Source organism: Rhinoderma darwinii, chromosome 9, assembly GCF_050947455.1.
Source record: "Rhinoderma darwinii isolate aRhiDar2 chromosome 9, aRhiDar2.hap1, whole genome shotgun sequence".
In the NCBI taxonomy this organism is placed as follows: Eukaryota; Metazoa; Chordata; class Amphibia; order Anura; family Rhinodermatidae; genus Rhinoderma; species Rhinoderma darwinii.
Genome location: NC_134695.1, coordinates 46,628,246 through 46,642,139, shown reverse-complemented (window position 1 = coordinate 46,642,139; position 13,894 = coordinate 46,628,246). Strand labels below are relative to the sequence as shown.

Below are 13,894 nucleotides of genomic sequence, written 5' to 3'. Positions count from 1 at the left end.
TGTAAATGCTAACTTGTAACTTTTTTGTGTGGAATTACTGTCTGTCTTACAAGCAGATACATTTAAATTTAGATAAATGCAAATATTGTTTACATTTTGGTGTTTTTCACAAATAAACACTATGTATCTGCCACATTTTAAGTAAAATGTATCACGAAAAATCAATCACAGAATCGCTTGAAAAAATAAAGCATTCCAAAGTTATTACCACATGTCAGATTTAAAAAATTGGCCTGCTCCGTAAGGCCTAAACCGGCTGTGTCCCTAAGGGGTTAAAGGCTATGTACATTTTTTAAAATGTGTTTGTTTGTTTTTTCTATAAAAATGTGTATTAGTGTGATTGGTGCAACTTCGTAATTATATTTTATTAAAAATTATTTTTACTTTTTGCGATACAGCAGCTTTGTACTGTGTTTACTGAGCAGCTGTATCTTACACTGAAACCTGTATCCGTCAGGTCAGCGTTACTGACGCGTTCAGTGACAAGCGGTTCCTGTGTGTCTCTGGCATGCAGGATCCACCGGTTATTGATCACATCTAAGTTATAAACTTAGATGTGATCAGTAACGGCTCAATCCTGCGTGTCAGAGCCCGGTGACGCTGAACCTGTCCGTACCGCTGACCTGACGGATACAGGTTTCAGTGTAAGATACAGCTGGTCAGTATACATAGCACCTGTATCTCAAAAAGTAATAAAATGTTATTACAAAGTTGAACACACTGATAGACATTTTTCCTTAATAATATGTTTTCAAAGGTATACATAGACTTTAAAGCAAAGTATTTACAGTTGATCAGGGGAAATCAAGGTCATCGTAGTCGGCATAGACATTCGGAGGTCTCCTGATCGTGGTCTGTCAGCTATATGTAATATCGGTTTAAATGCAGAATATAGTTTTACTATGTATATTGGGCAAACGTCCTGGTGATTCTTGCTTCCGCATTGTGCAAATATCGTAGATATAAACATCTAGATCCTATTGTCTACCTGCCTTATAGAGATGCAGGAGTCATTTGTCCCTTTAAAAGCTGTCCTGAAATTCCTTTCTACCAGGATTTAACCTTGAGAAGCAAAATACTGTATTCAACCCTCAGGCTTCATAAGGTTAAATATGAAATATGGGTTTAATCTGTTTAGATACTCTTCAAACACTCAATAGCAAATTATGGTATAAATGATGTAGAAAATAACATGACATTTTGGTTTTGAGCTTCCATGAGCAATGCATGGTTTTATCAGTGAGGCCACTTTGCTGATACATCTGAAATGAGTAAAGTTTTGTTTACAATGTCACAGAAGAGTTATATAAACCAAAGGAAATGCAGGTTGGGAGCCGTTATCTATCATTCAGTTTGTGGATTTTAAGAGGAGGTTATTTTCAGCCATGGACGAATATAAGGCCACATGCAAATGAACGTAGTTTTGCGGCCGCAATTCACCCGCAAATCGGCGGGTGAATTGCGGCCCCATTCATTTCAATGGGCCCATGTACACAGCCGTGGTTTCCACGATCCGTGCATTGCCCAGGAGTCTGGACCGCAAAAAGAACGGACATGTCTTATTACGGCCGTGTTTTGCGGTCCAGGCTCATAAAAATGAATGCACACGGTGAAACTGCACGGGCCGAGATTTGCGGGTGGCACTCCGCGGCCATCTGAGCCGCAAGTCAAGGTCCGTGCACACCACTACAGTCGTGTGCATGATAAGGGTATGTGCACACGTAGTGACCAAAAACGTCTGAAAATACGGAGCTGTTTTCAAGGGAAAACAGCCCCTGATTTTCAGACGTTTTTTGAGCAACTCGCGTTTTTCGCTGCGTTTTTTACGTCCGCTTTTGGAGCTGTTTTCATTGGAGTCTATGAGAAAATGGCTCCAAAAACGTCCAAAGAAGTGTCCTGCACTTCTTTGACGAGGCAGTCATTTTACGCGTCGTCGTTTGACAGCTGTCAAACGACGACGCGTAAGGCTGGGTTCACACAACCTATTTTCAGGCGTAAACGAGGCATATTATGCCTCGTTTTACGTCTGAAAATAGGGCTACAATACGTCGGCAAACATCTGCCCATTCATTTGAATGGGTTTGCCGACGTACTGTGCAGACGACCTGTCATTTACGCGTCGTTGTTTGACAGCTGTCAAACGACGACGCGTAAAAATACAGCCTCGTCAAAAGAAGTGCAGGACACTTCTTTCAGACGTAATTTGAGCCGTTCTTCATTGAACTCAATGAAGAGCAGCTCTAAATTTACGGCTGTCAGAGAAGCCTCGCAAAATGCGAGGAGGAGCATTTACGACTGAAACGAGGCAGCTGTTTTCTCCTGAAAACAGTCTGTCTTTTCAGACGTAAAAGCCTGTCATCGTGTGCACATGCCCTAAATGACAGGTTGTCTGCACAGTACGTCGGCAAACCCATTCAAATGAATGGGCAGATGTTTGCCGACGTATTGGAGCCGTATTTTCAGGCGTAAATCGAGGCATAATACACCTCGTTTACGCCTGAAAATAGGTCGTGTGAACCCAGCCTTAAGCTTCCACTGATGCGTAGTGATAGATTACTGAAGATACACTTGCTCTCCAAATACCTCCTTGGTGTTTTTTTTTGTTTTTTTTTAAGGGAACTGTTTACTTGTTATAGTAAATTCTCATGTGGCGCAAAAATACCGCAGCGTATCTCGCCTTAAAAACACACGTGTTACATGCAGACTTTGTTGCAGATTCACAGTGGATTTCACCTGTTACATTGATAGTGGTAACATTTTCTGCATTTACGCAACAGCGCGAAAAATGTCAGCAGCATGTAGATAAGGTTTGTAAAACCACGTGTTTTGTACTGTTTACCCTGGGCAAATCTGCAACAAATATGACACGTGTGAATTCACCCTTAAGCTACATCCACACAACGTGTATCCCGTGCTAATTTGGCGCACAGATTTTCCTGCGGCAAATGCACAGCATGATGCAGTACCAGCCAAGTAAATGAGATTTAAAATACTCTCATCTAGACGTTGCAAAATTTTTCCGCACTTAAACGTTCGGTGTGTCATTTAAATTCCACAGCTCGTCCGTTTATCTTGCGCTTCTGTCTCAGAATATCTGAGAAGTTTATAAAACGCACCAAAATCCACAATGTAAAATTCACACCTGTTTCCACATAAAGAGGTAAAAAAAAAATGCACCATTTAGTGTGGATTTTACCTGAATTTTGCCTGTTTTTTATCTATCGTTTTAGGCTGGGTTCAAACGTAAACACTGTGGATTCTCCGCAACGGAACTTGTTGCGGAAAATCCGCGGCATGATACAATAGCAGCAGTGTGGATGAGATTTGAACAAAAAACGGAAAAAACGCTCAGAAATTGACCCGTGCGGTTTTTTAATCCGCAGCATGTGAATTGTATGTGCGTAATCGATACTTATTTGTTACCGGTTTTCCCCATTGAATTCAATGGGGAGGTAAAACCTGCAACAATTAGCAAATGTTGCGATTTTTGCAGTGAAAAAGCTACGATTCTGCTGCAAAAATTGCAACTCGGGAAAAAAAAAAAAAACCTCTTACCCAGAATTCTGTTCTTCCTAATCCAGGCCGGCCTTTTGGAACGACTTTTCATCCCATGTGACTGCTGCAGCCAATCACATGCTGTAGCAGTCACATGGGACGAAACGTGGGATGAGGGCGGGCGGCAGAGGGACGCGTCGCCATGGCTACGGGTAAATATGAATTATTTTTTTTAAATGTAGCTTTCCGGCCGCAAAATTGAACCACAATTTGGTGTGTGTTTTTGGGCTGGAATTCCCTGCGGCGACCAGGGCGGATAAGCTGGGTGCTTTTACGCAGCGTATCCGCCCTGTGTGAACTTACCCTCAGTGTGGATTTTCTGCACCAAATTAAGCAACGTGTGCTTGTAGCCTCAGGGTGAATTCACACGCGGCAGATTTAGTTTCAGAAATTTCTGCGATTTAAAAATCTGTTCCGTACATCTGACTGGGGTTGTTTCTGCAGCAAACACATGGATTTCATGGATTTCCCATCACAAACCTGTCCGCAACAAAACCTGCCGCGTGTGAATCCACACTTATAATGCTCAAGCAGAGATGTCCGCTATGTGGAGTGCAAAGCTTCAAACCAATGGCTTTAGCAGACTGTAAAGGGTTACAGAGATGTGCTGCAGGTGCTTCATTTTATCATTTAACTGCACTGTGATATTTAATTTAGCCGACTATGATTGAGGAAATTGAGGAACTCTTGCAATTTGCAGAAATGGCAGTGCGGTCTGCTGGAGCTGCGAGACAAACCCAATGTTAGAATATCCGATAACCATTTACATTCTGCTACAAGGTCTGCTCTCTGAAAGTTGGAAATGTGAAAGGGAAGAAATTGAGTTTAATTTAGATGCTCTCGTTTATTCGCACATTCATAACCTGTATCTGTTTGATATCTCCCATCACGTATACAGAGGTAGCACCAACAAAAAACACTAAATAAAGATGGCTTTATCTGTAACTACGGATGTGGTAATCCCTATCTTGACTCTGATAACTTATCACTGAAAGGAGTCCTCCGACTTAATAAAAAAGTGGCCAAGGGGGGAGAATACAATAAAACAAAAAAAGAAGCATCACTCACCCGACAGAACCCCCGCTGTTCCAGCGCCGCCACTTCGGTCCTCCCCGCTGCCGTTTATCAACATGGCTGCTGCAATGATGTGTTTAAGAATAGATATTGGGATGCACTCCTCAATCGGTTGGCGTGGTGCTAGTAGGGTAGAGACGAGAATCCCACAATATTGAAAATATATAACCCCAGCAAACACAGAGGTACACAAGAGATCCAGGTGCAAAATTAAAGTTTTATTGCAACAAAAGTGACAATGTTGAGGTAGTAAGCGACTTAGTAAGACGTTTCGACCGACCCTCGGCCTTTGTCACTGTCGCTGTTCGTCGATATTGCTGGTATGGGATGTCCATGATGTGTTTGGCTGCAGCGATCACATGGGTATAGAATCACAGGTCTCAGTGAGTATACAGCACAGGACCGCTGAGGTCAGTGATTGGCTGCAGCGATCACGTGGGTATACGGGCACATCATTGCTGCATCCATGTCAATCAACAGCCACAGGAGGACCGGAGCGGCGGCGCTATAATGCCAGGGTAAGGTGAGTTGTTCTTCTTTTTTTATTGCATCCCTTTTTCCTTGGCCACTTTTTTAGAAAGGTCGGAAAACCCCTTTAAACTTTTTTTTAAATGGTTTGCAATGGCTTAAATGGGTTGTCCCACTACAACAACTAATCACCTGCCAGAGATAGCCGAGCGCTGTACTTGGCTATCTCCCGCAGTCCCATAGAGAATGAATGGAGCGGCAGGGCACATGCATGACCTGCCTCTCCCTCCATATGGGGAATGGGGACCCCTGTTTTCTTGATCGGTGGGGGTTCCAGAGGTTGCCATTGTGTTTTTAAAATGTTAAAAGTCAGGTAATAGAGTGCTTTATGTGTACATGTACTACCTCATCCGTGGTCAAACTATAAATTTTTATTAGCAAAGCAAAATCTTCATGGCGAAACTTTGATGTGCTATTTTCAAGTATGTGGAACATTAATTATGGGGATAAAGTGTTCAGCAGAAGACTGTTCAATTACTAAGCATATGTCCACTTTTACAACCCATATGCAGACATATATGTCGTCATGGTAACAGACAACAAACACTGTGAAATCTGCTCCCTCAGTTTTACTACCCTTCATCTGTTCCCTCCTTCTTGCTAACCTACATTTGGTAAGTTACCAACAAGAAGGGAACAGATGGAAGATAGTATTTCTACTAAATCAGACTGCAGAGGGTTTGTTTATAGTCTGTTACCATGGAGAGACATCAATCATTTTTTATTCACCAAGTGAAGGCGGACACCTTTAAAGGGAACCTGTCAGCAGGTTTCAGACCTTATGACTGGGTTCCCACGGGACAGATACGCTGTGTAAAAACCAAGGCAGCGGATCCGACCTGGAACCCGCAGTACATTCCGTGTGGTGCGTTTTCTCGGACGGAATTTCCGCTGTGGAAAGCAGCGGTAGAAACCGCTCATACTTACATAGGTCGTTGTTATGGCGACGCATCACTCCATCGCAGTCCGGTCCGGCTACCCTGGGTGACGCTGCAGCCCATGTGACCGCTGCAGCCTGTGATTGGCTTTAGCGGTCACATGGGATGCAACATCATTCCAGGAGGCCAGACTGCAGGACGGAGGAGGGTGTTCTGGGTAAGTATGATTTTTTTTCTATTTTCCATAGTTGCAATTTTTGCAGTGTAATCGCTGCGAATACGCACTGGGCTTTCTGTTGCGGGTTTTTCATCCGCATTAAATTCAATGGGGAAAACCCCCAACAGGAAATCGACAAAAACGCAGCATAAATTGACATGAGGACATTTCCGTTGTGGAAATTCCGCAGCGTTTACACTACGTGTGAACTCGGCCTAGAACTGTTAACAGCACTATATAGGGGAGGGCATTGTAATGATATCTGTAGTAGAAAACGACGTTGCATTACCCCAAGTGCCACTGATGTGACTGAGTGTGACCGTGGCATCGGGGGGAATTAAAAGTCAATTTCTCAGTCATGCAACTCGCACGTCCGAGATAACAGGTATCATTACAATGAGCTCCCCTATATAGCGCTGTTTAAGGCCTCAAAACTGCTGACCGTTTCCCTTTAACTGCCTTATGTTGATACTGAAAACTTATATTTTAAATACTTCTGTATGTAAATCCAAAACCCAGCAGAGGGTCGGGAAGGTCTCCTGTTACACAGCCTCTGCCTGTATCTCTATATTGTGATGACAAACTCCAGATTGCTTGTATTTTAGTACTGATGCGCTTGGCGACCTTGATCCTGCACAGATTCAAGAACGTTATTGAGGTTTTCAAACATGACATTCTTTTTCTTATTCCAAGTCACAGCAGGTTGTATGGACAGCTCGAGCATCCAGTGTGTGATGGACAGGTTAGATAAACCCTTAGGAGTGAACCTGGCAATGCACAGATGGTCATAGTCTTTCTTATTGATGTTCCTGCCTCTGCAAAAATGACTCCAATGTCCTCATCACTCTGACTCTGTCCAGAGGCTGCAGCTGCTCCTGCGAAATGTTCTATCACACTGCACCCGCCACTGTATGTGCGCGGTCACCTGCTCGTGACACTTTGCTCTGTCTTCAGTGATGTGAATGACAAGTAAAAGCCCCTATTGCCCTTCTGCCCTCTTTCCTATCATGTCTGCTGTACAAGTCGCTCAGATGTGAAGAGGCGATCAATGCCTTTCCCTTTTTAGATTGAGGTCAATGCTTGAACAGTTTGCAAATAAAATATGCATGAAATGTGTAAGCTGAAAAGTGAAAAACAGAGACTTGAAAAGCTCCTGAAGAAATCCGGTGTCATTATTATTCTAGACCAAACGTTTGTTATAACTGACCTTTTAGGAATTGTTACGTTGTTTGCTTTTGTTCTTTGGTTAAATATGGTAATACAAAATATTTCTCAGATGGTCACTGTTTTTCTTTCACTTAAAGCCCTGTTCAGACAGAGTATTTTATAGGCAGAAATAATCTGCCTCCAAATTCCTTCAAGTCTGCACTTTCTTGGCTCTCACTGCGTTTTTCGGATGCGGCCATTGAGCGCCGCGGGGAAAAAGCACCACCTCTGCCTCCTATTGATTTCAATGGGAGGTCAGAGACGGAACAGCGGGAAGAAAGAGCATGTCGCTTTTTTCCCTGCGTGCCGCTCAAACCGTGAGTGGGAAAAGACATGCTTTTGCCTCCCATTGAAATCAATGGGAGGCATTTTTTGGCGCTGATTCCGACTGTTTCCGACTGTTTCCGCGTCAAAACCCGCGCTACAAAAATCTGTGTGAACATGGCCAAAGGGGTATTTTGTTTTTTGCAAAGAAAGATTATTCTAGGTGTGATGGAAAGTTTTATATAGTTTTCCAATTTACTTTCTTTAAGAATTCTTCAGGGGTTAAACCCTTTCCCTCCGCTGCTGTTTTCCTGATTTTCATTTTTGCTTTTTCCTCCCCATTTCCAAAAGCCATAACCTTTTTTTTTTCCATCGATATAGCCTTATGATGTTTTGTTTTTAGTGGGACAAGTTGTACTTTTTCAAGGCACCATTTCTTGTACCATAATATGATCTGGGAACAGAAAAAAAAATTCTTTGCAGTGTGGAATGGAAAAAAAACTGCGATTCCGCCATTGTTTTTTTGGGTTTCATTTTTACGACGTTCACCATGTGGTAAAAACTACATGCTAACTTTATTCTGCGGGTCAATATAATTACGGCGATACCAAATTTATATTGTTTTTTTTATGTTTTACTACTTTTACAAGGAAAAAACTTTGTGTAAAATGAAATTGGTTTTGTGTCGCCATATTCTGAGAGCCATAACTGTGTTAATTTTCCGTCGATTTAGCGGAGTAAGGGTTTATTTTTTTACGTGGCTATCTGTAGTTTATATTGGTAGTATTTTGGGGTACATGAGAATTTTTTACTAATTTTTATTTAATTTTGTGTGGGAAATGAGGTGACCCAAAGAATAAAATTCTGGCGTGTTGTTTTTTTTTTATAATTTCGTTCACCGTGCAGCTTAAATTATGTTATAAGATAATAGTTTGGACTTTTTCGTACGCGGCGATACCAGTTCTGTTAATTATTATTTTTTCTATTGGGGGAAATACACACACACACACACACACACACACACACACACACACACACGATATAAAATGTGTACACACCCCTGTTAAAATTACAGGTTTTTATCATGTCAAAATAATCAGTCCAAGATGAATCATTTCAGAACTTTTTCCTCCCTTAATGTCACCTGTAATGTGTGCAATTGTATTGAAAAGCAAACTGAAATCATTTAGGGGGGAAAAATAAAAAACTACAATAATGTGGTTGCATAAGTGTGAACACCCTCTTATAATTGGGGATGTGGTTGTGTTTAGAATTAGCCAATCACATTTAAACTCATGTTAAATAGTAGTCAGTACACAGCTGCCATTATTTAAAGTGATTCTGCATAACCCTATATATAGGTCAGATAGGTCATCAGCACATGATCTGTGGGGGTCCGACACCCGGGCTCCGCACATATCAGCTGGTCCGGTGCCTCCGCGCACTAGACGTACAGGCTGGAAGCAGTTAGCTCCGGCCACGGGAGTAGCGGCCGAGCTGCAGTACTGCAGCTCTGCTCCTATTCAATTAAATAGGAGCAGACCTGCAGTTCTGTAGCACGGCTATGCTATGAATGGAGCCAACTGCTTCCGGGCTCCGTACATAGCATTATGTGCCACAACATCTGGTGCCCGCAAGCCACCGGAGCGGCTTATCGGTGCAGGGTCCGGGTGTTGGACCCGCACCGATGACATACTGATGACCTATCCGGTGGATAGGTCGTCAGTTGTCAGAAGGTGGACAACCCCTTTAAGGGTGTGCATATTTCTGTAACCACATTATTTTTGCTCTTTATTTTTATTTGTCCACCCTAAAAGATTTCAGTTTGCTTTTCAATACAATTGTACAGATTATAGGTGACATTAAAGGTGAAAAAAGTTCTGAAATGATTCATCTTGGACTGATTTTGTAACATGACATAAACCCAGGCATTTTAACAGGGGTGTGTATTGTGGGAATTCGTTCTGTAGCAGTCTGCAAAATGAGTCCAAATTGCAGTCAGAGACAGTGACACAGAAGTTTGATTCAAGCAAGTGGGTTTCCTGTTCTTTATTTAGTGGCAGAATACAAATAATAAACCTACAACCTTATATTCAGGCACAATACAACAAAATAAAGTGCTCGGCTGAGTGCTGACTAAACTCGTTTTTCCCCTTTCCCCCCCCCCCCAGGCTGCCATGACAACCATTGGCACCTTGCGATCGCAGAAATAAAAAAAGATTTTGTCATATTCTGAGACCCAGAACTTATTAAAATGTTTCGGTCAATGGAGCTGTGTGAGGGCTTGTTTTTTGCGAGGCGAGCTGTAATTTTTTTATTTTGGGATACATATGACTTTTTTTGCGGTGAGGTGACCAAAAAACAGCATTTCTCCACTAGGTCCCGGCTTGAATCTACTGCCAGCGGGTAACCCTTGTTCTCAATGTAGGTGCGGTTCCCAGAGCATATATTATGTGGATATGCCATAAATGTGTAAATTGGGAATACCCCTTTAGGGTATGTGCACACGACCTCTTTTCAGACGTAATGGAGGAGTTTTACGCCTCGATTTACGCCTGAAAAGACGGCTCCAATACGTCGGCAAACATATGCCCATTGCTTGCAATGGGTCTTACGATGTTCTGTGCAGACGAGCTGTCCTTTTACACGTCGCTGTCAAAAGACGGCGCGTAAAATTACGGCCGCCTCAAAGAAGTGCAGGACACTTCTTGGGACGAAATTGGAGCCGTTTTTCATTGAAAAACGCGTGCACTTGTAAAAACGTCTCCTGAAAACAGCTCCGTAATTTCAGACGTATTTGGCGTTGTCGTGTGCACATACCCTTAATGGCTGCACCTCACGGCCATTAGCAAGTATTTATCAAGCAATTTAACAACCGCGCCGATCATTGTATCACGGCCGAGTCAGTGCCACTCTGTGGGGCCTTACTTTAACGAGTCATAGTGAGGTGAATAAAAGGACAATTACCTTATTACTTCACAAACCCCTCATATTCCTAATGCCTGGAAACCTGAGACAAGCCCTAAGAGTATAGAAATATGAGAATAAAAAGTGGTTCACATTCTGGGGGTCAGCTCAAAATCTGAGGTGTGTGTCCATTATATTCTTCCTGCACTCTAGGAAGCCGAAGAAAAGAACTTGTGTTTATGTCCATCTGTTGTTTCTCCATTTTATTTTGTAACTGTTTTGCGTATTTGAATATTATTTTGTCATTTTGTATTACCCTAGTTATACTTATATATATATATATATATATGTGTTATCCAATAAAGAATGTATAGGACCTTTCTGAAAGTGATTTTACTTTTTGGAGAGCAGTTTGTGTGACTTGGGTACCTATCGGACCACAACTCTGTACGTTGTGGCTACGAATTAATTTGTTCTCTGGGTTGTGTGGACTGTGTTGGGATGCACAACCTGGGTGGAAGGCAAGTGTAGGATTAAATAAATGAAAATGGGTTAACCCCTTACAGTTGCACCCATGTCATGTTCTCTGAAGGTGTGTGTGTGTGTGTGTGTGTGTGTGTGTGTGTGTGTGTGTACGTGACAATTTTTAATTACCACGACTAGATATTTTCAGGACTGTTTTCACTCTATAACAATGTTTTTTGAACTTCCTTTAGACCAGGTCCCAACTCCCCAATTTCATGGGTCCAGGCATGTGTGCAGATTCTAGATCCTGATTCAAAATGGAGAAAGAAGATCCTCCTTGGGTTGCATTTCTATGGGATGGACTATTCTGCTCTTGGTGCATCTGGCGAGCCAATTCTAGGAAGCCGGTAAGAACGCCATTTCTACAAAGAATGAAATTGTGATAGCAGAAAAAAAAAAAATTTGAGTTCTTCACTGCATTTTATTCAGGCATTTTTAGATTTCAGGCTTCGTGCACAGAAAAAGATATAGTGATGCTTGGCTGCTTGTTGTTTTCTGCTATTTCAGAGGTTTAACAAAATGATCAGCTCAGTCTGATCCCATAGAAAGACTCAGATGCTATAATTGTGTTACTTATTTGTATCTCAGAAGGAATCAGCATAGCTCCAAGTACAAAACAGCAGATTCGGGCAGATCAGCTTCTCCGTTATCTGCTTGATAAATAGAACTTTCAGAATTACTTTGCAATGGAAAGATTTTACGTCTACTTTGTATATTTTAGATGTCACGGAGTACCGCGGACCTTACTATTTATCGATGCTGCTGACATAAATTGTAGCATAATGTGAAAATCCACAATACATTTTCTATACACAAATGGTAACTGTTCCCTTATGCTTACTATAAACGTGACATAAATATAACCGCCGCCATGAAAAGTAGTTTTTGCAAGTTTGCTACAATTTGCATGAATCATTTTTGGGTTCTGCATTTCAATGTCATATGTTCTCATATTATAGATATAAATGGTATGTAATTTTTTTTTCAAATGTAGCTTTTGTTCTTTTTGGGACTTTCCTAATATTTTGTTTTCACATATTACCTGTTTTAGCGCATATCATTTCAACCTACAATATGTAGTAGATGCCAATGTCCCAGCTGGTCCTTCTACCTGTGCTGAAAGCTTTCTGATCAATACATGGTCTATATTATAGCACAGGATAAGGCTTATAAATGTACAGATGATAAAATTAGCTGTCCATATCCGTCAAAAGTAAGTATATAAATGGAGGTTCTCAGAACTGAAGATACGTGAGTTAATGTAGTGATCATGGGAGATAAGAACAATTTCTTATTAGCAAAGCTATTTACGCTAAAAAACGAGTATTCGCCACAAATGTTTTTTCACTCTATATAAAAAGTTCAGTAACTTTGTAAATGTATTACATTGCTTGCCTTGTACTGATCCCAAATTACAGCCTGTATTATAAGTCCAGAGCTGCATTCACAATTCTGCTGGTGGTCAATGGAAACCGACAACAAGCTTTTCTTCAGGGACATCCTGACAACCTATCTGAGCTCCCACGAAGCAGTGTAATGCCTAATTTTGCCCATGTCAGATTATTGCAGTGTTTAATATATAGATGACCCTTTCAGAATACAAATCACATGAGAAAGTTCTGTGCAACCATTGAGTCAGCAAGGAATCCTGGGAGTTTTTGCCCTGACTCTGTTGGACTATAAGGGCTAGTTCACACTAGTATTCTGGTTCGGAAACGGTGACAGAAACCGTGCCAAAAAAACGCCCGAAATCGCCTCCCATTGATTTCAATGAGAGGCGTTTTTTTCCCACGAGCAGAAAAAAACGCTCGCTTGTAAAAGAAGTGTCATGCCCTTTCTCTGTGTGTTTCCGTCTCAGACCTCCCATTGACATGAACGGGAGGTCAGAGATAGCATTTTCGCGACGGTTTTTGCCCGAGGTGCTCAATGGCTGCGGACAAAAAACGCAGCAAGCGTTTTGCCGGCAGGTCATATTTTTTTTTCTGCCTGCGAAATACTGTGTGACCATTCCCTAAGGGTATATTCATACGTAGCGGAAATGCTGTGGATTTTTTGTTAGGAATTTCCAACATAAATCTGCAGCGTATTACAGTAGCAGCAAAGCGGATGAGATTTCCTGGTGGATTTTTCCTGAAATCTTTTTTTTTTTTACCTTCGTTTAGTTGTGAAATGTATTTATTTATTTTAATTCTTCATCCTGTGCCGTTGATCAATGCCAAGCCTTAGGTTTCATGTAAAGTGAACAGACACTGAGAAATGTTTTTAGCCTTTCCTTTTTGAAAAGTTTTAACACAGTGGTTATAAATGCAACTGACCCGCTGCTGTATCCTGTATCACAGATTGTATATGTTGGCCTGAGGCGGGCACCAGGCCTCTGGTTATGACAGGTTTTCCCTGAACGTCTGTCTCTATAATATTGCTATATTTAGCCTACACAAGTGACACTGCTTTCACTTTTATAATCGGAGTGTGTTTCCAACTTTACCCAAAAGTGTGTTACTGCAGCTTCTGGAGCTTGTCATTTGACATGAGACTTTGCCAAGGACACACCTAAACACTGTCACCTTTTGCTGTATGGATTGCTGGATATATGTGTAATGGCGAGGAAGGGAGACAGACAGGTGAGCCCTAATCTACCCGCCACTCAGTACCTGCCTACTTGCAACGGCCCATCCTAGGCGACGGGGTACAACTGGGCGACGGTCCCTACGCTCAATAAGTGCACGACAGACAAACAGAC

General features: G+C 41.8%; 1 protein-coding gene across 2 annotated transcripts in view; it reads left to right on the top strand.

Moving 5' to 3' along the window:
* Window positions 1-13,894, top strand: part of CHID1 (chitinase domain containing 1) — a 266,132-nt gene that overhangs the window by 116,072 nt on the left and 136,166 nt on the right. For both annotated transcript variants that reach the window (XM_075836955.1, XM_075836956.1), the window contains exon 10: window positions 11,346-11,501. In XM_075836955.1, coding sequence (XP_075693070.1) covers window positions 11,346-11,501 — 156 coding nt within the window. The remainder of the gene's footprint in view (window positions 1-11,345; window positions 11,502-13,894) is intronic.